Raw genomic sequence first — 24742 nt, 5'->3', positions numbered from 1 at the left:
GCTCTCACTGTTGCTTTTTCCCTTTAAATGGCCTTCCTGTTGTTTCATGTCCCTCCTCTGTCTCGATGCTATTGTTAAGCTGCTGTATTTAGTTGTGGGTTTCACTTCTAAATGTTTGCTCCTGAACAATTAATAACAATGTGTGTTTCTCTAGTGCTTTTCATTTCAAAGGATCTCCAAATGTTGTCAGACTATGTATTAGAGCTCTGGTCAGTCACGGCTGAGTGGGAGCTGTCACGAGGGTGGTCTGTGACAGCCCTTAGAAAGGTCACAGCAGCACCACCCCGACCTTTGCTCGCTGAGGCAGAGCTCAGCGAGGTTTCTGGAACAAGCGAGTTCTGGTGACCTGCAGGGAGGTGTTTTGGCAGGGCGCAGCTGGGGGGTCTTACACATGGCTCCAGGCAGGGTGTGCAGCTGGGCATCCCTCCCACGGGTGCTCACAGCAGCTGTGTCCTGCAGAGCACAGTACTGGGTCGCACACATCTCCAGGTTGGTGAGTTGGCTGCTAGCTCAGAGGCATCTACGCAGCGCTAAGCATGGTAGATCCTCTCACCCCTTGTTCTCCTCCTCCCCACACAGACCTGCGTGGAGCCTAGCAGCCCAGGAGATCTGAAAGGTCACAGCACAGGGACCCCAGGACATGCAGGAGCCTCTTTTCTCTTACAAAGCCCTGTGTGGGTTCCTTCACCCTCACGGCACTGAGGAGACGGCGGTTCCCTCTGCCACGCTGGAGCTGTGACCGTTACGTTCCCCAAGCAGCGCTGACCTCTTGGTGTCCCTTGCACTGCCCCACATCCTCAGCGCCAGGCCACACACTGACCTGCTGGCACCCAGCCTTTTTTCCGAGCTGCTGTCCCCATGGCAGCAGCAGCCCCTCTGCCCCACGCCTTCATCCTGACTTACCCACCTAACTGTGAAACTAAACGAAAAACCTCTAAATTAGCGCCCCAGATTTGAGAGTGAACCCTTGCAAGGCTTTGAAATGGAAAGTTACAGCAGGAAGCAAACCAAACTGTCCCACCTCGCTCTACCCTTTCAGGGTGCAGCCACACACCTCCCGCAGTAGCAAAGCCACAGTGAGCAGCTCCACTGGCATCACTGGTGGGCGGTTGCTGGGGGTCGGCGAGGTGCCAGTTCAGCAGGGAGCTCTGAGCCAAGGGGAGCCCTTGTTTTGGAAAGGTTTTTCTAACTAGATCATCACCGTGATGGGTTACAAGTCCACGTGGTGCTAGCACAGCTGGTGACATTTCAAGCTGTAGAGTGGGGACAAAGTGTCCTATCCTGACATACCCCCAGGGGAGTGAGTGTTTGTGTAGCTCCATCCTTCAGCTGGCTCACATCTCCCTGGTGGTGCCTGTGTTGGCAGTGCCGGCCTGGCTGTACCAGTGACCCACCTCTCAGTAGGTAACCCAACTCACAGTTAATGGTGCAGTGTGGAATAATCTTGCCCAGCTACACAGTTTTATCTGTCTGGGCTTAGCCCCAAATGCAGATTATGGCCGTTCCCTGGAGACCGGTGGCTCACATGTGGTCCCTTCTCCCTGCGCTGCTCAGTCGGGAACCACAGGGTCCTGAGCTGAATGCACTTAGTTTAACTGCATTTGGGGACCCTTCTGAAACCAGGCACGCCAAGCCTCGTTCTCCTAAAAAGCACTGACTGTGCACATCTTCAGTGACACTGGAGAGCATGGGCGTCATCAGCTTTTAATGGCAACCAGGCACGGCATCTCCAACAGTGTACCCATGCCAGGCATCAGCCCTTGGCTGAGACCTGTTTTGGGGCCATGGAGGGGCTGCTGAATTGTCTGCCCTCGGCCCGCTTTGGTCTCCAGAGCCAGCAGTGAAAAACACCTGTGTGAAGTCCGAACGGAGTGCCCCCACTGCCTGCCCTCTTTCCTTCCCTTGCTTCCCGTGTCCATCCAGATCACTGTGTACGGTTGATCTGCTGTTCCCCATACAGAGATGTGCAGGTACCCCCCATTTCTAGGAGACTCCCCTTCTCCATCCTCCGCCTCTCTTTAACCCACTCCTGTCCTCCACCACTGCTTCCCCTTGATTCCTGTGCTGTCCTCGTCCCAGTCTCTCCCAGGAGCAGCAGACCGTGCTGGAGCTCCTGCCCTGTGACATGGTACTGATGCATGTCACCTTCTGTAAGAGACCCTGCCCACCTGCACCAGGGAAGTGCAGTCCATCTTCCTCTCCTTGCCCACCCTGCCACCCAGTGTTTGGCACTTCCAGCTGTCCTGCAGAGTTAAATGTTCTCATTCTTTTTTCTGAAAGTCATGGCCTTTCATCTCTGAAATTTTTATGCTCCCAATTGATGTCAAAGACTTGAAATATTTCCCAAGAAGTCAGCTGTAAATAGAATATTTAATGATGTCAGCCACTCTGCTTCATTGTGAAAATTCCTCTCTTTTATGAAATTGCTGTAAATTCAGAAAATAATGTAAAGAGCAGTTAAATAAGCTTAGATGACCCATTTCAGGACACATTTTCCAGTCCTTGGGCCTGTCCTGAGAACAACAGTATTACCTAAACCTCCCACAACAGCCACCCCTAAATTTATAGCAGTGCTGCTAGGGAGGAGGGTGGGCCTGTGCTGGCATGATCGCTGCCGCCAGCCAGGATTGAAGCATCTCCTCAGGAGCTGAAGGGTGCTGCTCATGCAAGCCCGGGCAGTGCTGTAGCCAGAGCCTGCCCAAGTCCCTCCGCGGGGCACTTGGAGGACCAGAGGGCTGTGGCCTGATGCTGCAGCTTTTTCTGTTATTCTTACGTTTAGCTCTGCTCCAGGAAGGGTTGTGAAGCTCTTACCTAGAGCCAGCAGTGTCATGGAGTTCTACGGACCTCAGGGATGATGAGGTGCCGTTGCAGGAACCATCCACAAGCTGCCAGTGCCCCCGCCCCGGGGGCTACAGCTGCTGCTGAAGCAGGCGGAGCAGCTTGCCTGTGGTGGCCAGTTTCCTGGCTGGAGCTTCTTTCTAACCACATTAAATTCTGAATTTACAGTAGTTACACTTAAGAGCAGGTAACTTCCCTTTGCTCGTGGTGGCTGTAGGGCAGGCCCTGGTGCGTTTCTCTTGCAGAGGTCTGTGAGGGTCCCGGCTGGGGACCCCAGGAGCAGAAGACACAAACCGCTTTCTCCGTAACTCTAACTCTGGCTGTATCTCCTTCCAAGATGGTCTTCCACAGGAGGACGTTTGACAAGAGGGACTGAGAAAGAGGCCAAGAAATACTGAGAATGAGAGCATAAGGTCAGAGCTAAGGCAATGGCTAGAGACAACATTTATTCCATCCTCCCCGCTCCTCAGGCCCCGTGTGACCGGCCAGGGCTGAGCACGGTGAGGGGAGCGCTGCTGTGCCCATGCACTGCGTGCTGTCACAGGAAGGTTCTGCTCCCAAAGCAGTAGTGTGCCCGCTTGCTGAGACAGCCTTCCGCACAGCCCTCACTGAGACGCCGTAGTTCGGCGGTGACAGTGGCAGCAGAGTGACAACTTCCATTTGTACTGTCCCATGGGAATAAGCGATGACTCTTGAGTTGGGGGCGCAGGAACTTTGCTCCGCTGGGAGCTACCCTGACCGTTCCTTTGATAGAGCATGTCTCTGAAGGCTGACATGAGACCAGCAGCAGCCATCTTCATGTTTAACATGAATGGGATCCTTGAAGATCCGGTGTCCCAACACACAGCAGCCTTTGCTAAGCTGAGCTGCAGGAGAGCGACCAGACGTCTTGGCGTCTCTCTGACTTGAACTTCACAGCCATTCCCAGGACAGAGCTCATGCAGCAGCAGATGCCGAGCAGTCGTTCCACTGAGCAGGAGCAGTGCGAGGACCCCGCAGCTCAGAGCTGCTGCTGAACACTGAAATGGATTCATTGTGTGGCATCCATTACCACAATAAAGCTGACGCTAACTAATGAGAGGTGTACGTTTCTGATTAGTGATCCAGTGAGTCATAGCTAGCGATGCAAATGCCAGCTGAAGAACTGCATTAGTACCAGAGGCTGAACTCATGCGCTTCAGGGTGACTCACGCATTAAATGTGCAACGTTGAACCGTGTGTGAGATGGCATTTGTGTTCAGTGTCCCCTTGTCTTGTGACTGGCCATGGCCATCCAGCCTCATCAGGCTTTGTGTCATTCCTCATTGCACATAGTCACACTCAGATCTCAACCTCCCACCTCTGCTGACAGGGCTGGTGCGATGCTGATCAGCCAGCCCGTAAAGCTAAATGAGAGCTCATATTGACTCAAGCCAGAAGCATCTGAAGTGTCACCACGGTTCCAGTTTGGGGCTCCAGCTAACACAGCCAAGAACCTGGGTTAGAGGGTGCTTTGCAAAGGGTTCTTGTTTGTTTGTTTGTTTGTTGTTTGCTTGTTTGTTTATCTTTAAGCAACAGCCGAATGTGCCAAATGTATCATGTGAAGCAGAATTTTAGATGCAAAACTGAGTTTTTCAGGTGCTGTTCTGGAAACCCACAACTGCTTTGTATTTCTACAGATCTGAAAGAGAGAGAGAAGAAAAATAAGCCCTTTAGGCATTTAGCTCCTAGGGTAAAGCTACCTCTTTCTATATAAACTCATCAATTAATTCTGTTTCAGTTAAATGGTGTAACATTTCTGGTGCAAGCTTTCAGCCGCTGCAGATACAACCCCCTGTTTCCTTGTAGGCTTTTTGTCTTTCATGGTGTCTAAACTCATGTACAAAGCAGAGCTGAGCTTGCTTTCCACCGTCAAGGGAATTGTCCATGGAGAGCTGATGAAAAGCTGGAGATGGGTGTTGATGAGGCCAGCTGAGATCTGCGCTTCTCAGCGTCTTCCCTAGAGGGAGTTTGGGGCATACGGGAAGTTATTTGTACTGCACTGAGCTTTGGAGAGGAGGTGGCCTTCCAGTTGAGCAGCAGAGTCCTGAGCAGGGTGACAGCAGCATCCTTCGGCAACACCATGCAGGGCATCCCTACAGCCCTGCTTGGAGCCCCTAGGCTGCTACTGGCTGCAAAGCCAGCAAGTCCCAGCTGGTGCTCACAGCAGCATGCTGTCCTGTGAGCCCCCGAGTGGGTCCCCTGAGCACCCCACCTCTCACGTGTTGGGTGCAGCCACCAAAGAGGAAGGCAAACCTACAGTCCCGTGATGGAGGCTTGGCAGGTCTCCATCCTGCTTTCCTGCAGCAGCTGGATTTAAAGATGCTTAATGCATCTCTGTAGGTAACTGTAAAAACGCATCCTTCGCTTCATGGATTCCCCGTGGGAGGAGGCTGCTGCTCATGGAGGCGTACTGCAGCGGGGCCACCGGCACTGTGGTGGGGGCTCCCGGGTGGCAGGAGGGCTCGCCACACATTCTGCTGGCAGCTCAGAGCAGCGGGCTGGAGGATGCTCTTCCCTCCTGGTTGCCATGGCATTTTCCCAGTATTCACCGCAGGATGTCAGGCTGAGGATGGGGCACTCCTGAGCCCAGTCCACCTCTGCAGCTTTTCCACATAGACATGGTTCAGCAGCCAGCAAGGGAGTGGGGAAACACAGGCTGGTTAGAAATTACCTGATGGAGGCTGGGTATGTGGAAAAGCAAGTTTCTAGGGGCTGCTGTGAAAAATGTAGTAATTGAGAGAGCACCTACCTACTGCAGGGAGACGCTCTGCTCAATTCAAGGTGACCCACCGATCTGACACCAGCTCAGTGCTTCCTGCCGCTGGTGACTGGCGGGGGTCTGTTTTTGCCGTTGATGTGCATTGCCTACAAGGAGACAGGGGTATTGTGGGTAGCAAGTCTCAGCATGTGTCAATGTCACAGCAAGCACAGCTGGCTTCACCTCATCTGGTCACTAACATCTACTAATCACAGCCCATCCACTCATCCCTCTGAGTGAGTAGAAGAGCAAACCGTGACTCTGCCTCATGCTTGTCCAGAGCGAGACTTGGGAAGAGCCGTGAGGGGTTTGACTAGACCTCGATAAGAAGAGCTCTGGGTCCCATCAAGCCTGTGTCAGTGCCAAAGTGGCCCAAAAGAGGGAAAAATTAAAGCCTGAAGGTTCATGCATTGCTGAGTTTAGCTCCAGGAAGGTCCCACCTTGTGGTTATCACTCAAGCACAGAAGAACCGTAAGGGCTGTTCTTTCAGGGCTTTAGCAGACTAGAAGTGGAAGTCACAGAAAAAGGGCTTTTCCTCTTGTATGGAGAAGTACAAAGGCACCCATTCAAATTCCAGTTCTTTTGTCAACAAACAGAAGGTAAAACAACCACATGGAAAGAGGCCTGCTTGCTACCTCGGAGCAGTTCTGCAGGCAGTCTGGCACAGTTGTGCACACTCCAGTGAGAGCTTAGAGAAAGATTGGCTTGGAGAGTCCCAGGGGCAACAGATGAGGAGGCTGGAAGTCTCCTACGGGTACTAGCCCTCAGTTTCCTTTTCCTACAAAGAAGAGATCAGAGGAGGACAAAACAGGCTTCCCACAGCAAGAGATGTAACATTTAGTTAAGGCATAGCAGCTCTTACATCGGTAATGCTCTGGCCCTATTGTAAATGTTTACTGACACCCAGGTTTGCTCCCAGTTCTCCCAGTTCCGTGGCAGAGCACAGGCAGGCAAGCAGTCATGGCTAAAGGACTCGCAGCCCGGTTACAGCACCATTTGCAAAATTGCCCAGGAAAAAACGTAGCTGGAGGCTGAGACCCTCCTGCATGGAGAAGCACGAGAGGGAGAGTGTTCCAAGTGTGTTTAGAAGTCCTATTGCTCTTCTACATCACTCCTGCAGCGTAGCGGGTTGGTCACCATGACACTGTGGGGACACTGTCCCTGGAGATGCCTGCCGTTCCCCAGGGGATAACCACGCGTCCCTCTCGGCCAGCCAGCCCGCCCTGGGGCTGCCCTAGTGTCTCCACTGTGAGCTGCGCAGCGCCGAGCTGGATCCTGCAGCTGAAACAGCACAGCTTTGGCCCTGCGCTTGGTGACATGTGGCAGCCACCCAACAACGCTGGCCACCTGCAGTCCCATTTGGCCCAGCAAACCCTGCCCGGAGCAGCACGGCTGCCTGACCCCGGCAGTGTGCTCTGCGCAGCTCCTGGCCGTTTCTTCCCATTCTGCCTGCAGCCGCTTCACCTGCAGAAAAGGGACAAAACTCTGAATAGAAGCAGTGGTCATTTGACGTTTGTAGCCACCTTGCGAAACTGAACCGTTGCTGGAAGCCCCTGGTACAGCACGGGCCCTGGCAGTGGAGAGCAGGGAGACAAGGAGTCTCTGCTCAGAGGAGGTGGCCGTGTCACTTAGGTGAGACGAGGCTTCCTGCTCCCTCCTGGTAGCCACAGCTGAGGGATCTTTTGATGCACAAGATGAAGTCTGAGAAAGCTCGGTAGAGCAGCCCAGCACCCAGGCAGTGGGTGCAAGGTCTCTCTTGCTCCTGTGAGGAGATGTGACATATCCCATCTGCTTACAAATGCAGAATTCTCCCCTGCCAGCCTGGGCAAGTCCTTTGGCGCAGCAGAGACCTCAGCAACAGAAGCAACCAAGCCTCCGTACCAGAGGCACTGTGATTATCCCCTCTGGGAGACACTAACTCACTTGCAAGGCCCCAATAATATTGCATTGACCTTTAGCCGTAGCTGTTATTCTCACACTCATGAAAGCAAAACACTTCACGCAGCTATTGGGTAAAGTCAGAAAAGATGTTGAACTGTATTTGCCGCTCTTTCTTGTTCTTGCTGTGGGGCATTTTTTCTCATGCATATGTTGTTTCCTTCCCCTCCCTCTTCTGCCCTTCCCCAATCTCTGTCCTGTCCCTTCCCTGTCTCTTCCCCTCCTCCTCCCTCTCCTCCCAGCTGTTACAAATAGCACTGTCGAATCCTTCAGGCTTTGGCTGTTGAATTCATGCAATTATGAATGTCCCATTTCCCGTAGTAAACACACGGACGTACCCTCAGCCAGTGCAGAACGTCCCGACCTTCACTGGCCCCAAAAGCCCCGTGTTGGCCATGTCCCGGGTCCCCTCACTGCCCCTGGGATAGCCCCTTCCCCAAAGCTGCCCCAGGGTTCAGCCACCCACCCCAGCTGGCGAAGCCTTTCTGCCCGGCGCTGCTGGCGCTGCGGGGCCACCGCTGTGCCGTGCGCGCTGCTGCGGGATGCCCTGCCCAGGTGCCCGGGCCCCACGGCATGGCTGGGCTCCTGCGGCGCCGCTCAGCCTCGGCCCCGTGCCAGCCTCGGGCAGCGTGATGAAGTCCGTTCGCTCTTCTCCGTCTTGTTGCCGCCCCGGACTGGAGCTAACATTCTCTCTCATTGCCTCTCTTCCTGCTCTCCATCTGCATGTCCGCGCTGCTCTGTCTAGAACCGCCTCTGGCCTCCGGAGGGTGGGCGAGTTGTGTAAGTGAGCATGTTCTCATCCCATAGCAAACTCACCTTGTCTCCCCGCGCCGGTGCTGGTCCTGCTTCCCGCTCTCCCGCAGCCCCAGCTGGCTGAGAGCAGGAAGCGGTGCTTGCTCTGGCATGTGAGTGTCCCCCTCCTGCCCTGGTGTGCCCCGGTAGCATGTCCGTGTCCCTGTGCTGTGATGTCGTGTGCTGCTGCTCGTAGGTGACGACTGAGGAAATTCCCTCGGGCTTCCATGGGATTCATACTGTGGCCCAGACAAGCCCATGTGCCCCTGTCAAGGCTGCCCAGGGGACAATCCAGCAAGTTCTGTGCAGAGATGGGGCCCCCTTGGCACAACTTGGCCCCGTGGGGAGGGACCCCAGCAAGGGTGGGCTGAGCCGGCTGCCATCCTGGGAAGCAACATGCCCTTTCTGAGCCCCAGAAGCTCCCCCTGTGCAATTGATGCACAAGGCAGGTTTATGACTTCCCAGCGGCGGAGTATCCCTAGGTCACCTTCTGAAGCAAAAATCCCATGAGGCAGGGGAGGCAGCATCTTACGCCTTTGCTACCCTGAGATGATGCAGCCATCCTAGGCTGGGGTTCAGCTGAGCAGCAGGAAGGGGAGGCCTGGAAGAGAGCAGGACAGCAGTGCTGCCTTCTGGAAGACACCCCACAGCTGAAGGAACTCCAGCCTGGTGACCCACAGCAGGTGACTTACGGTGTCCCCAGGGAAGTCACTGCTGGCACACAAACTTAAACCATGGATAAGTGTTGACCTCAGACAGCTGTAGGGAAATGAGGGTACAGAAAACTGACCCCTCACCTTCTCCCAAACTGGTTAATGGTTGCTGCAGGAGTAGTCCTTGCTGGAAGAGCTCCTTGGCCCACAACTCAGCAGATCTCAGTGTCCTTGCTGGCAGAGCTCCTCGGACATCTCCCCGGCAAGTCTCAGTTGCTACTGGAGCTGCTGGAATCCCTTCGCAAGCCTGTGGGTGATGAGCTGTGTGCATTCACCCAGATGGACCAGGCAGTGAGACCCTAAAGAGGCCATTACTATTTGCACCAGGTCACCAGTGATGAGTGGCAGAATCCTTCTCCCTCTCCAAGAAGTGATCTGCATGCCTGGGTGGGCACTGGAGGGTTTGAGCCCATGCCCCTGATCTGGGTGCTCACCAGGCGAATTTCCCCAGTGTGCATGGCCGGCTGTGTGGTCTTGATTGTGCTTCTTCCGTGTTTGTCTGTCTGTCCTAGTTTGTTTTTTTTTTTACCCGTAGCGTGTATGAAACTTAACTACCTACATCTGTGCCGCTTCCATGTGTGAACACAACCCCAGAGCCTACGCAGACCTCTGGGCATTCACATGTTTGATTTTACTTGTCAATTCCTGCCAAGTGCTGAATTTCCAAGTCTGCATCCCCTGCCCGGTGCCCAGCTGGACAGGGCCAGTCCCAGGAAAGCAGAACAGCAGCGCTAGGAAAGTCCTCTTGCCAGATGCCCTGCAGCACCGTGGGGCTGGCTGTGGCTGCTGTACCGCTTTCCAGACAGCCATGCGGATGCCTTCCCCAGGGATCAGCTCTGCTCCAGTCCCAGGCTGTAACACACGGCTGGTGGAAGCAGAGGTGTGGGAGACTCAGAAGCCATCTGGCCCGCTTCGGTCCTTCTGGTGGAGCAAAAGGTTGCAGAGCCCCTAGATCTGGCTGGAGATGGAGCACTGCTCCTGCTAGAGCTGGGCGGAGAGAGCTGTGCCTCAGGTTCTGCACAGCAAATCTTGCTTCATTTGCATGTGGTCAGTGGTGGGAGGGTCCTCATGTCATTGCATATGCCCATGTCTTCATGCATTCAGTCCTGTTGCTGGTGTCGCAGAGCATCTTGAGTGTTCAGGGTTGCACCAGGGGAGATCTGCCAGCCGTGTTAGCACTGCGAGCGCTTGGCTCATCGCTCGGCTTTGTGCTACCTGGCACAGGACAGGGTGAATTCAGTCTGCTCAGTCTGTTTTCTGCCCCCACGTCGTTGGGACACAGCCCAGCAGCCCCAGTGGCAGCACCAGCTGGTCAGAAAGTGTTTGGGGATGATGGCTGGCTGCGCTAAATGGGAGCTGGCTCGTCCCTGTTCCGCTGAGCCAGCATTTCGGACAATGGCAGTGCCTGCTCCTGTCCAGCACCATCTGACTGACCGTGATTGTCAGCTGATGTTTCCTCTCTAATGCACAGCCCTGTTTGTGCAAAAGCTTTGGACATTGTTTCGCCTGTGCCCAGCACCCCTGCTGGACTCTGAGCGTGTGCTGCAGCCACCCAGCCCAGCCCCGAGCGCAGCCCAGACGAGGGGCTAGAGGCTGCCCACGGGCTGTGGCTCAGCTCCAGCAGGGTGAGCACCAGTGCATCAGAGCCTTGGCTAGTGCTTTCCTGCAGGCTGCGGCCCCGTGCCCGTGCTCAGGGTGCTGCAGCGGGCCGCATGCCCCCCACGCTCCCCACCGCTCCCCACACCCAACCACGCTGCCCTGCAGCGGAGGGAGCCCTTGCCAGGAGCTGTGCTCAGCATGCAAGTGGGCTGTGTAAACATGAGCAGGAGCGGGGAACAGCGGGCACTGCCTCTGCCCAGGGCCTGTCACAAGTGGCATTATTCCCATTTTCTGCCTACAGAGGTTAGGATTGGGGTTAGTGTTAGGGTTAGCTGCTGTCTTAGTCCAAAAGGATCAGCGATGAACCTGGATATGCCTGGCTTTCACAGGTGCCTGCTTAGCTGACCACCTTTAACATTTTCTTAGCACAGGTTTTTAGCATTTAATTCCCTGGAAGGGAGGGGTGCTGTATTTTTAGGGTGCACAAGCAAGGAGGCTCAAGTCTACAACAGATCTAAGGCACCACCAGTTTAGATGCACAAGTGCTTGCTGCTGGCTAGAGGCATGGGGTTAGCTCTGTGTACATAATTAGCTGTCTTCTGACCCTGTAGTTTAACCTGTGTCATCACAGCTAAAACGCTGATGGGCCAGCTTCCCCTCTCATTAGCTGCACAAAGGGTCAGGCATTCGCTGCAGGCTGTGGTCATTTTCCCCTGCAACAAAATTTGTCACCTAAAATGCGAAACTTCAGACCTGCTTTCCTCTGTGGGTGGCAGAGCTTGGGCTCTGGGACTCGGGCAGCGCTGCCGCACTCGAGCCGTGGTACTCAGCCCCACGCTTAGCCCAGTGCTGGCACCAGGCAGAATGCAGAGCCTGTAACCCAGGCTCAGGTTTTAGTTGTCAGTGAGATTCACAAGGAGAGCTGGGTCTGAAGGACAGCACTGAACCCTCCATGTCCAGTCAGCCACGGAGCCTCTGCCCTGCCCAAGCCTCAGGGGACTGTCCTGGGGCACAGCACGAGGCAAGCCCCAGCTTTCTCAGGTGACACCGCTGGCAGTAAGCTCCGTGCAGGCTGCCTGAAGTTGAGTTTACTCATTCTCCCATGCATGCTTCGCTCCAGTGCAGGACATGCAGGGATGTCCCCACGGCTTCACATGGCCCGCACGGTGCCCACTGTTGGGGATGATGGGAGAAGGGATGCACCATCTTGGCTTTTGGAGCTCAGTGCTTGGAATCAGGATCTGAAAAGCAAACACAAACGTGCCCCCCACACACATGCACGCTCATCTGAGACCAGCAAGGAGCAACAAAAGGGAAGAGTGCTGAGTCCTTCTCTGGGCAGTTTTTGGACTAGCACCTCACTTTTGAGCCTTCAGGTGTTATCAGGGGCCCAGCAGATGACAACTGGGCATCAAATGCCACAGTTCTGCCAGCGGCTTTCACCTTCCCATGATCTGTGCAAAGACTGCTGAGCACAGAGGCACTCTGCTCCAGGTCAGAAGCCTTGACTGTGAGAGGAGCTCAGAAGATAGGACAGGCTGTTCTGGCCCCCAGGACAGGTCCTGCTGAAGTTTGTAGGACAGTGCAGTGAGCTAGGAAGGTCAGGTAGTCTTTTGAGGTCAAGGGAAGAGGCTGTAGCAGTGAACAGCAAGAGTGGCTCCTGTTCTGGCTGCAGAAATGTGATCAGAGAGAAGAAGGAAGATACAGAGTGAGAGGAAAAAAAGGCAGTTTTGAAACAAGAAGGAGCCAGCACACTGAGAAGCCACAAAAGGGAATATACCTCCAGGGTTTTCATGGCTGGCTGGCTTTTTTCCAAATCCAGCCTCTGTATTTTATTGGGATAATGTCTTACACACAGTTTGGGAGAGCAAAAAACCCAAACAAACCCAGCAAAAGTGCAATTTGCTGTCATCTGACCATGACAGGCTGATGTGGGAACTCTCCATAAGAAAGGTGCTGCATTCGTAGAAGGACCTGGGATGGTGAGCAGTCCATAGGTGAATATTGTCCTTTCAGTATCACGCTGGTTCAGGACTCAGGTCTTCAGTTGCACCTTGCACTGCAACAAACCCCAAAGCCTTGGGACAGCAGCTTCATGCTGCTGTTATCCAGGGACCAGCCAGAGTTCCCCATCTTGTCAACCCATCCCCCCTCCACACACGCACACTGCTTTCCCACAGCAGCTGAAGGAAAAGTCACAATTTCTTGCCTCTTTTTCCATCAGTGGCACACCTATTCCCATGTGGAGTAATCTATGTAGAGTGAAGAAGAGAAAAACTGTTATTTGTCACAAGAGGGTAAATTAATAGTACCAGAAGCAACAGTTCCATCAGTGATACCATCCCATTGCTTAGATCTTCAGCTTTGTCCTCCCATAACAAGGTAAACCAGTGACAATCACCATGGCTTTCTGGAGTGGATTTTCATACTCTGCTTGAAATGATTAAACACAAATCCAGAAAATCACATATTAAACCTAGCGCAGCTTCCTCTATGTCAGTCTGCAATGCTCCTCAGGTGAGAAGAGCTTTGAGCCCCCACTGTTTGTCCCTTCAGGCATTTCTGAGAAGTGCACCCAGAGCTGACTGCTGTGCTTTGAAGGCATCCAAAACTGGAACAGACAGGTGTTCCCCTGTCACTTCAGTCGGGTCTGCATCATCTTCCAACCTGACACGTGTGCCTTACTTTCCATTCATGTCTGCTTGCCTTTGCCTTCACGGATTTGTTCATTTTCCTGTCGCTGCTAGACTGCACAGAGTGTTTCGTAGTCGGTGTTTTCTGTGCGTGATGGTGTTCCCTGACCCTGACTTTCCTCTTTGATGCACCAGGCCTGCTGAGCTGGCCGTGCAGGTCAGACCAGGATCTGACCCATGCTGCTGGGATCTGCTGTGGTGGATGTTCTCCTGACACCTGACTAACACACGCAGGCTGCTTCCAGTGCCCACCCCAGCCAGAAAGCCTGCCAGGTGCTGCCTGTGCAGTGTAGACGTAGCAGCTCAGCCCAGCAGCAGTTTAGAGGTTACTGCCTCATGCTATGGCATGTAGGGAGTCACGGCTTAAGCAACTTCATATATTACTCCGGTTTTAAAAAGTAATTGTCTGCAGCTGTACTGTAAAGCATTCTCCCAATTGTTGCTTCTGTGCTCATGGAGCTTCTGGCCACATCACTGCACTACTGTCATGCAGTCCTAAGTGTGAGCTGCAAACTTCACTGGTCCTGCGTGGTCTGGCATTGGGGTTTATTAAAAAATTGCATTGTTAAATGAGGATCTCTTGCTGAACATCCAAATAGCAGCGTAGAACTGGCCTGATTCACGCTTTTGGTTGCAGCTTTCCCATCTCTGTCATCCCCAGTGTCAAGGAAGATGCTGAATCTGTGGTAGTTCTAGGACTTCTTCCCTTGCTTGCTCTTGCAGTAAACAGAAGGAAATCAGATCCTGAGCAGACTGAGGAAATCTAGAAGGACTTCACTTCATAGATGTAAAAACTACAATTGCTCCCCTCCTTTTTCTGCAAAAAGGTTTGCATTGTACCATGGTGTGACATGGATGCAGGAGACACTGGCTCTAACTAGTCCCCAGCACAGAGGTGTGTCAGCGGTACACTTGCCATCAGGCAGGAGGTCTGTCCACTGTAGCCCGTCTCATTGCCCTGGGTATCTTTCACTTCTTCAGTGCTGGCAGGTCCTCACTCATCGGAGAAGTGCTGCCTTGGTGTGCTGCCTGCGTGGTGGCCGAGCGCCTCCATTGACATGTGAGGGATGCTTTGGGTTCCTTTACATTCCTCTCGCCAGACAGAAAATTGCAAGTAGGTTGGTCATGGTTAGTTGTCTTATTAGTGGTTAGGCACCCTGTCATGGTTTAACACCAGCCAGTAACTTAAGTACCACGCAGCCACTCGCTCATTCCCCCCTCACCCAGAGGGATGGGGAGGAGCATTGGAAAGGAATGTAAAACTTGAGGGTTGAGATAAGAATAATAAGTAAAGCAAAAGCCACAAAGCAAAACAAGGAATTCATTCACCGCTTTCCATGGTCAGGCGTTCAGCCATCTCCAGGAGAGCAGGGCTCCATCACGTATAACGCTTACTCGGGGAGACAAACGCCATAATGCGAGATGTCCCCACATTCCTTCTTCTTCCCCCAGTTTATATACTAATCATGACATCATATGGTATGGAATACCTCTTTGACCAGTTCAGGTCAGCTGTCCTGGCTGTGTCCTGTCCCAGTTTTGCTGGCAGGGCCCGAGAAACTGAAGAGTCCTTGGCTTAGTATAAACATTACTGAGCAACAACCAAAAATATCCATGTGCAATCAACATCATTCTCCCACCAAATCCAAAACACAGCACTGCACCAGCTGCTAAGAAGAAAATTAACTCTGTGGCAGCTGAAACCAGGACACCCCACAGTGAGAACCGAGCTGAAGGCAGCGTGCTCTGGCTCTGAAGACACTTTGCTTGAGGGCACTGGGTTTGTTCCTCACACAGCGCCCCTCAGGGAGCTGCTTCTGGGCAGGCAAGCTTGTGCTCTGCCACCAGCCGCCCCTCTCTCAGGAGCAAAGTCAGCAGTCCTCGTTCCAGACTGCCGTTCAGGAGCTGGGCATCAGAGGCGTAGGAGAGGGATTATTAATACTGAGGAATTCTTTCAGTGCAAGAAGTAAGACTTCAGTCTGGACGTGTTTTACAGAGAAAAAAATACCAGAAATGAAAAGTCAAAGTAGCTTGTCAGTCTTCATTGTAGAAAAAGCTTAATAGCAAACAGGTATCTTGCAGTAGGGTCCCATTTCATTTAATAGATGTAATAATTGTATGAAAAACACCGTGATTAATGAAAATTCCTGATTTGCAGAAAAGAGGAAGTTTTGAGGGACACTGAATTTAGGACAGTGAAGAGTTCGAGGGAAACTAGCCAAGCTAAATGAGTGACCTGAATGACAGCAAAGAAGGTTCAGTGCTAATAAATGTAAAGAGATGGGCAGCTGAGGGCAAAAACTGATTCTGCAGGCCAAAGATCACTGTCCCCATAAATTGTGGCCATCTGATGCTGGCAATGTTCCTGATGACTCGAGTGCACCACAGGCAGTGAGGAGTGAAAGCTGATACTGAAGGTGAGAGCTGGCAGGGAAAGCTGGGCATTGATGGTGCTGCAGGAATATGTTGCCGTTTGCTTGCTGCATGTGCACCAGAGAAGGCTGCGGACACTGGCAGAAAGGTATGGAGGAAGGTCCATCAGCTCAACCACTCTCTACATAAAGCGTCGTAGAGGGCTTTGCCACTGGGCAGCTCCAGCAAAAAGGAGTGACCTGGTGTAATGGGCTTCGGTGCGTCATCACTTTCTCATCGGGGCATTTGCGGTTGGCTGACTGCTGGTCTGCGCTGGTCCTCCGCAGTCTGAATTCACAGAATGGTCGAGGCGGGAAGGGACCTCTGGAGGTCATCTGGTCCTCCCCCCTACTCAAGCAGGGACACCTGGATCAGCATGCCCAGGGCATCGTCCAGTCAGGTTTTTAATATCTCCAAGGATGGGGACTCCACCACCTCTCTGGGAAGCCTGTGCCAGTACTCGGTCACCCTCACAGTGAACAAGGAATTTCGTGTGTTCAGCTGGAATTTCCCGTGTTTTAATTGTGCCCATTGCTTCCCGTCCTGTCATGGGCACACCACTGAGAAGAGTTGGGCTCCATCTTCTTTATTCCCCCACCAAGGCATTTGTACACACTGATGAAGTCCCCTTGAACCTTCTCCAGGCTGAACAGTCTCAGCTCTCTGTCTCCGCTTCTGTGTCAGATGTTCCCATACCTTAATCATCCTGGTGACCCTTCACTGGGCTCTCATTCCGGTGAGTCCATGTCTCTTGTACCGGGGAGCCCAGTAGTGGGCACAGTACTGCAGATGTGCTCCATCAGCAGAGAGATGTGCTCCATGGGCAGAGAGGACCCGCCGGCAATGCTGTTCCTAACACAGCCCAGGGCACCCGACCGCCTTTTTTCACCGCAGGGGCATGTCACTGGCTCACGTTCAGCTTGTTGTCTGTTAGCACCTCAAGGTCCTTCTCTGCAAAGCTGCTTTGCTGCTGGTCGGCCCCCAGCATATACTGGTGGGTGAGGTTGTTGCCACCTTCTCAGTTGCAGGAATTTGCATCTCCCTTTGTTGAGCTTCATGAGATTGCTCTTGGCCTGTTCCTCCAGTCAGTCGGGGTGCTCTGAGGGGCAGCTCCTCCATTTTGCGTCATCTGCACAAAATGTGTGTCATCTCCACTTGCTGAGGGTACCCTCTGCCCCATCGTCCAGGTATTTAACGAAGACATTAAGTGGTATTAGCCCCAGCAGCAACCCTGGGGGTTGTGTGCACTACAAGTCACTAACCTCCAGCCGGACTTCGTGCTGCTGACCACAGCCCTTAGAGCGTGGCACTTCCACCAGTTCCCAGTCAACCTCAACTTCCACTTGTCTTGTGCATGCTTCACCAGTTTGTCAGTGAGGGTGTTATGGGAGAGGCGTTTGAAAGCCTTGCTAAGCCAAGATAAAATCTGTTGCTCACCCCTCACCCACTAACCTCGTCATTTAGTCATAGAAGGCTGCCGGGTCGGTCAGGTGTGATTTCCCCTTTATAAAGCCATGCTGTCTAGTCCCGGTCACTTTCTTGTCCTCATATGCTTGGAAATGGTTTCCAGGATGATGTGCTCCACCATCTTTGGGGGGATTGATGTCAAGCTGGCCAGTCTGTCGTTCCTGGGTCCTCCCTCCCTGAAGACAGGAGTTGCTGTGGTGTTACGGAGACTACTTTGCTGAGCACCCGGGCAGTGGCTGCAAGCCAAGACAGGCATCAAGAGTGGGCTGCCACTTGCCAAATATTCGTCTTAGACCTAAGCATGTTGGTTGCCATAACAACTCGATGTGGAATGAAAAGAAGAGGGATTGCCTTCTGGATGCTGAGCTTCCTCCTCACTGATAGCCGAGGGAGCTGACCCCCAGCACAGGCGAGGTGCAGCTGCTTTGCTGGAGAGCCAGCACGAGGTGAAGCCCCTGCAGATACCCCCCTTAGTCTCCTTCTGCCCGAGTGCCTCAGAGCTCGCCTTACCCACCACCCTGCAGAGTGTCCGGAAAGCTTTCCTGCCTGGTGCCATACAGGCTGTTTTCCCAAACACCAAGTTAACAGGTTATCCACTTGATCTCTTTTGGCACTCTTACTGGTCACCTTCCTGAAGGGAACAGACCTGCAGTCTGATCCAAAGAGCCATCCTTCTCAGAAGAGGGGTGTAGAGGTACCCTGCTTCTGAGTTCTCCCCAAAATGTGTACCTTTCAAATGGAAATGTCTGGCCAAAATCTGAAACTTTAGGAAGTTGATCTGGGATTCCTAGGCAGGTGGCACACTAGTCCGAACTGCTGCACTGCCACTGCATGGGGGTGCATGTTGATTATACCGTGCTCATGCAGTACATCAGTTGCTTTCGGAAAACGTCACCTTTATTGCTCATGTACAATGCAGTTGCTGGGCCCCTTCATAAAGTCTCTGACCCCTGTGAAAGCTTTTTCAGGAAATGTTAGACCCGCTGCACATGTTCAGTGCTGCTGAGCTGTCTGTGCATTGTCTGTCCAACATGTGCCAAGAACACAAGGGCTGTGCCTGAAGTAACCGATCTTTGTAGACCGTGATCTGTGGGACTAAGCTGCCTGATTTGTAGGACTTCGTGCAGAAGGGCTGCCCATAAGTTCCGCATTTATCTCTGCTCAGGACACTCCATACAGAAGAGTAACAGCCCTTAGAGCTACAAAATTGAACAGTTCTCTCCAGGTTTGCTCATTCTTTTGTTCATCTGAAGAGAAACTCCTCCAATGCTTCTTCAGCATCATCAGCCCTCCAGATGCTGGTGGAGTTACAGCATTGCCTTCGGGAGGGACAATACACTGGGTATAATTAACCCCACTCATTTGTATCAGTTTTGCAGGTGTTTCCTTGCAGCATCCCTTTGTTTTTCTACTGTGAAAGAGAAGAACTCAGAAGTGCCAGATTTCTCTTCCCTAATGAAAGTTCTGGCTGCACTAGTAGAGTCCTAAGAAAAAATGACAGCAGGAAATTAGATCGCCTTCAGTAAAAACCTTGTTCTCAGTAGTTCTTCAGATAAGTCTCACGCGCTGTTGGGCACCCTTTTCCCTGTGGGCTTTCTTTATGGGGATAAGCTTATCCTCTCTTTGGATTCTTTTGCTGAGAGCCAGGAACAAATTTCGTGCCGAAATTCAGTAGTTAAGGAAGAGCAGTGGGTTGGCAAATGGTCCCTGAGAAGAGCTCATCAATCTCCCAGTAATGCAGCTGTGTCTGCCACTGGTGCTGTGCACGCTGTTGGAGCAGGGTGGCTGCCATGTCATCTCTTGCCCTGGGACTTCGCTGTCTGGGCAGAGCATCCAGCTCTGGGGAGAAAAGGGCTTCCCTGGCTCCTGTGTGATGAGGCTTCCCTTGGCCCTCTGCTTGATGGGACTTCCTCAAGGTTCTGTAAAGAAGCATATATCCTTCCAGCTTTTGAAACAGGCCCGTAGCCCTTCACCAGCCACCCACCAAAAGAAAAACTCACCTGAACGGCACCTGGCAGTGAGAGCTGAGTGCAGGTAGGGGGTGGGAAGTGCTGCTTTCTCCTGGACACTGTTCTCACTTGCAAAGTGGCATGTGAGAGCATCCAGCTCCTGCCAGTGAGTTTATGTCCTGTTTGGCTGTTGTGTTATTTCCATGGCGACCCATAGCACGAATGCTTCTGATTTTTGTTTTGGGAGCCATCCAGAGAGACTTTCTTTCCTTTCTGTACTCCTCTCCTTTGTCCTCCCTTTTCAGGGACAGTTCTCATGAGACAATTCTGGAAGACAAAATCTTTTCAAAATGGGAACTGTAGAGGTGTCACATCATCTGTGTGTGCACCATTCTAGGCAGGAAGGCTCAAAGTGTCTATCTGCATTTCAAGCAAAGAGAGAGAGGATTAGTCTCCAGCCCTTGGCCCTAAAGCACAGCCTAGCCACGGTCACAGACAGCGTCAGGCTCTGCATTGGAGCCTTTGGGTGCACCAAGCCCTAGTGGGGAATCACAAGAGCAGTCTTGTATATTATCAGTTAGCAAAGGTTGTTAATCACAGGAGGCAAGTCCTTCATGCAGTGAAAAGCAATGGAGATGCTTTTGAAGGCCAATATGAAAACATCTGGAAACCAAGAGCAGCAACACGAAAGACTTGCTGAGCAAAAGCAAAGCATTTCTCTTTGGAGTGGTGAGAAGTGTGTTACCTCTGTTGCTGAATCTGTCCTCGCCTTTGTTACTCTTGAAGAAATCTGGACTGAGATACAGAGTTCAAAGGAAGAATCCTCATTCATTTGTGACACATTCAAGAAATCTGCTTTTTTAATACCTTCAGTAAAAGTATTTCCAGAAGGCTTAATTAGCTGCCCTACAAATGCATAATCCCTCTTTCTTTGGTTAGAACTTCCTTTTTCATCACGGTGGTGTTTCTTTGCTTCTGAGACTGCTTCCCATGAGACCTGTTCTCCTCTTTGCCGATTCCAGTCAGTTCCATTCGTAGTGCACAAATCAAAAGACTAGTTTTTTTTGGCTACACCAAAGAAGCAACCCAAGCAACCGATCTACTGCTACTGCTGGTGCTGACAGACTGCCACCACCGAGCTCTGCAGGACAGGGGTTGAGAGCTGCCAGAACCTGGATTTCACGTGTTCAGAGAAGACAAGCTTGAAGGCAACCCTGCAATGGTGATTATAGCTGCCTCGTCCCAACTCAGAGAGAAACCTGTGGCAACCAGCAATCCCAGCATCTCTGGACTGCTGTCTTCCAAAGACTAGTTAGAGCACCACCAGAAACAGAAAGTGAAGAAAGCATTTTGTTTTTCTTATTAAGCTCCCTAGTTTTATTGGCTTGATGTTGCCCAAAGGAGAAGCAGACAATGCCATAGTGTTCGTGAAACCTGACAAAGCTGAAGTCCTCAATAGGAACATCCTAAAACATAGCAGCACTTGGCCACAGCTTGGCTACAGCTGGCTGGTACACGTCTCGGTCAGTGCATATTCCTTGGGCAAAACGCATGATATGCCAACATGAACCTGCAATGAAGAAGAGCAGTGATCCAGGGGAAAAAAAAAACCTCTAAGCAGATGTTGTCACTGTGCATAATGTGCAAGTCCTTGGAAGGGATACTGTGCTGAGGTGCCACTTGTGAATGATGACATCCAGAAAAACTTAGTTGGCTTCAGAGCAGGATGAAGTGCCTGTGACCAAATAATTGGGCTGATGGGCCATAATGAAGTCAGCTTCCAAAGCTGGACGGGGCATCAGAGACTGGTAAGCTGACTGCAGCATAACACATGGTTGGCAGAAGGTGTTGAGAGACAACAGTATATTGCCAAAGTGCATTGCATTGCCCAAGCCAGTGCTCTGCAGAGGAGAACAGACCTACAGATTACATCTGCTGACGAGCTGTGCCCAGAAAGATCTGCCATAGCACCACTGACTCGCCATTGCAAGGACACGCCAGCCGTGGAAGCTTGGGCACACAGCTGATTTCTCGCGTGGTTCCCTGAGAGCAGGAACAGTCAATGTCCCAGGCCCTGTAAGCCACCAAACAAAGCAGAACCTGTGCCAAGAGCCAGGGAGGCCTTGCAGCACAGCCTGACGTGGGATGGGCGTTTCTGTGGGACCTGCATCACCACTGTTGACACAGCCCGTGCTGCCAGGCACCCATCAGGCATCCACCGCGCTGGCAAGGAGTGCACTTGCAGGGGGCTGCTGCGGGTCTCAGCGCCCTCCAGCTTAAGCCTCTCTTCTCCTTTCACAGACTCCAACAGCAGTTTCCCCCTCTGTCCCACCTGGGTCAGGTTAAACGAGCCTTTGGCACACCAGCTGCTGTGTCTGCAGCCATTCCTGTTCGTGTTCAACTTTCCTGAACGTGAGTGACCAGAACTGTGCTCAGAATTCCATATGAGAGTGTAGCAGTGTCCTGTGGTGACATGAATGCGTCCTGATGTCCGTGAGAAATACACACCTTAGATCTTGCAGTGCTTCTTTTGCCTTTCCATGGCTGTGCTATATTGGCGCCTCCCAGCCAGCCACTCCTGGGGTCTGTCAGTAGATCCAGAACTTTCTCTCCCTTCACCACTTCCAGTAGAGAGCAGAGATCCTTTGCCAGCCCTCTGAGCAGGACTCTGTGTTTTGTACTGTCACTTTTTGTTCTGTTTCTTGTGCCGCAGCCTTCAAGGTCATTCAGCTTTTCCTCTTCTGTATTGACGGAGCTTCCCAAATGTGATTCATCATCATGCTTCTTTATAACCCTCTTGCTTTCTGTGCCAAGGTGGCAAAGAAATAAGAGTAAGAAGAAATATGCCTAAGCCCAGAGACATGGACAGACTTTCGTATTCCTGTTCAGCTCATCTTCTCACAGCCCCCTTTCTAAGGAATCATTAGTGCTTATTAACCTCCCAGAAGCTTGAGTCTTTTGTGGTGTGCGCATTAGTGGCAGTGGGCATATGCTGTTAACTGTAGCCCTTGGACCCCTGTTGCTAGCAACAGGTTTCCAGAGTGTCCATCTGTTCCAGGAGGGACCTGAGATGTGAGGGCAGAGCCTGGAGGATGGCCGGGAGGCAGAGGTACTGTACTGCACTGGGCTGCACGCAGGGCACCATGCAGACAGCCCAGAGGACTGCTGGTTTGTTAACCAGCGTCACATCCAAGACCAAGGGAGCTGCAGTTCCGTTGCATTTTATTGGTTAGTTGGGAGGACAAGCAAACTGACACTGTGTGACCCAAATGAGCGGTCATGGACTGTTTAGCAAAAAGATAACCACCCAGCCCCAGTAACGCTGTCCCTCTTGACCCGGGGCTGTGCAGCCCTGAACCAGTGGACCCTCCCTGTCCTCCCCACTCTTGCTCGGTCAGGGCTGCAGCACTTCTGCTGTGGGAGCATCCAAGCCCCTGAGCTGCCACAGGACATGGACCCCCATTTAGAGCCCTCCTTGGGGCCGAGACCCCGCCAGCCTCAATCAGAGGCTGCCAGGAAGCAGCGGCCAAAGCCCTGGGGTGTGTTCAGGGTGCTGTGTTTGCTTTCTCTGCCAGGACGGAGAGACTGCCCAGGGCCCCCGAGTCCCTCCCGGTCAGAGTCACATCCTCAGCCACAGTCAGCAGTGGGTGCTTATGGAAGGAGACCCCCAAAGCAGAGCATGAAGAGAGACGGGCAGTGCAGCATGCCTTCCCCAGGCCTCCTGGGCTGAGGCACTCGCTCTGCTCATTGCACCCAGAGGACTCATCCTCCATGATCTTGCCCTGTCAGGTTTTAGATCCATTTCTTGTCACATACCCAGACTAGCTGTTCCTGCCAGGGGAGGCAGTAAAGGCCAGAGGCCCTCGTGGCGAGCAGGTAGAGCCGAGTGCTGCCGGAGGGGCTGCCCCCTGCCCAGCTCCACGGCCTGTGCCTACCCCAGTGCAGGGTGCAGCCGGGCAGGCACACGTGGCGTAGTGCAAGGGGAAAGACCAGTCCAGACACCTCTGGGCTGCCTCAGCCCAGGGTAACGAGCTGACCACCATCGGGTGACAATCAGACCTCGCTGCCTCCATCCTCGGGGTGGCATGACGGTCCTGTCCCCACGCTAGTCTCTGGGGAGATGCCAGAAGGTTCCCTCTTGTCCTGGGCAGCTCCTTCGCCCCAGCTGGGCATGTGCTGGGGAGCGCTGGGTTGCTCTGAGTCTGGTGGGACCCGAGAGCACGCCGATGGAAGCCCAGTTAGCGAGGGTGAATTGGGGGGGTCCCGCTGGGAGGGTGGGGCTGGTGGCTTTGGTCACAGCTGGGTCGCAGCTTCTTGCTGATCAGCCAAGACAGGCCGAGGAGCAGGGTCTTCAGCTGCAGTAAGTCTTTGTGTAGACCCACCGGGCTGCAGGGCCACCTCCCTCCTTGATAGGCCTCAATGGGCTTCAGAGCTGTGGCAGCGAGGGCAGGTTTGGCTGGGAAGCGGAGACACTGGAGATACTTGCTTGAACCTCTTCTACTTCCTCTGGAACAGCCCTGGCAGGGCTTGCAAGAAAGTCTTGGCTGAAGTGCTCCGAGCCGTGTCCCCTGCGCACTGCAGAGCCCCGTCCCATCTCAGGCTGGCCCAGCCCTCCAGTGCCCCCCCCCGTGTATATTGTGTGTGTGCTCCTGTGTCTGGGGACCTCCGCCTCACCCCTGCCCTCTGCTCTCTCTCCTCTCTCTCTCGCTGTACCGTTCTTTCTGCAGACTTTTCAGTAGTTTAGGAGAACTCAGCACCATTTCCCAGCGGAGCTCCGGGACCACCTACACAGTCCGACCTGGCAGTCGCTACCCTGTAACCCGACGTACCCCCAGCCCCGTGAAGCCGGCTCTGGATCGGACAGAGCCTCTCAGCACCGTCCGGCCCTACGGTCTGACCCCTCCCACCATCCTCAAATCTTCCAGCCTCTCCATCCCACACGAGCCCAAGGAGGTGCGCTTTGTGGTGAGGAGCGTGAGTGCCCGGAGCCGCTCCCCGTCCCCGTCCCCCTCTCCAGGGCCACCCCTGCACACTCTTCACCCACCTCGGCCCTTCATGCAGAAACCCCTCCACCTGTGGAACAAGTACGACGTCGGGGACTGGCTGGAAAGCATCAATTTGGTGGAGCACCGAGACAAGTTTGAGGACCATGAAATAGAGGGCACGCACTTGCCCGCCCTCACCAAGGAGGACTTTGTGGAGTTGGGGGTGACCCGAGTCGGGCACCGGATGAACATTGAGCGGGCACTCAAGCAGCTGGTAGACAGCTGACCGTCCCAGGCAGCACTGGCCTCTTCCAGAGCCACCACGGGGAAGGGGGGTGGGGGGCACATTTCTACTAGACTAATAAAACCCACTTTGATTCTCTTTCTATTCTGAGCACTGCACTGAAGGGCGTGGAGCCGAGAGGCTCCCACCCGCTCCCACACCGCCCCGGCGTGCCATGCACACGCAGACCCCCACTCGGCCCTGCCAGCCCCGCGACGCCTTCGGGACAAGGAATGTTGCATGAAATACATCCTCGTTTCTGTTCCTCCCAGAGAGTCTGGCCTGTATATCGCT

General features: G+C 53.2%; 1 protein-coding gene across 10 annotated transcripts in view; it reads left to right on the top strand.

The window, feature by feature from the left end:
* The window catches only part of SHANK3 (SH3 and multiple ankyrin repeat domains 3), a 369257-nt gene extending 344794 nt beyond the window's left edge, over window positions 1–24463 (top strand). For 4 of the 10 annotated variants that reach the window (XM_055710964.1, XM_055710961.1, XM_055710962.1 and 1 more), the window contains one exon: window positions 23908–24463. In XM_055710964.1, coding sequence (XP_055566939.1) covers window positions 23908–24451 — 544 coding nt within the window. In that variant the 3' untranslated portion in view covers window positions 24452–24463. Of the gene's footprint in view, window positions 1–579; window positions 3914–4496; window positions 4550–8300; window positions 8336–23907 lie in introns of those variants that run through there. The other 6 variants (XR_008732337.1, XM_055710968.1, XM_055710966.1 and 3 more) reach the window with 6 other exon arrangements.
* The last annotated feature ends 279 nt before the right edge of the window (window positions 24464–24742 follow it).

The sequence above is a fragment of the Falco cherrug genome, chromosome 5 (genome assembly GCF_023634085.1).
Source record: "Falco cherrug isolate bFalChe1 chromosome 5, bFalChe1.pri, whole genome shotgun sequence".
In the NCBI taxonomy this organism is placed as follows: domain Eukaryota; kingdom Metazoa; phylum Chordata; class Aves; order Falconiformes; family Falconidae; genus Falco; species Falco cherrug.
Note: the sequence above shows the minus strand (reverse complement) of the source record. Positions and strands in the feature narration are given on the sequence as shown.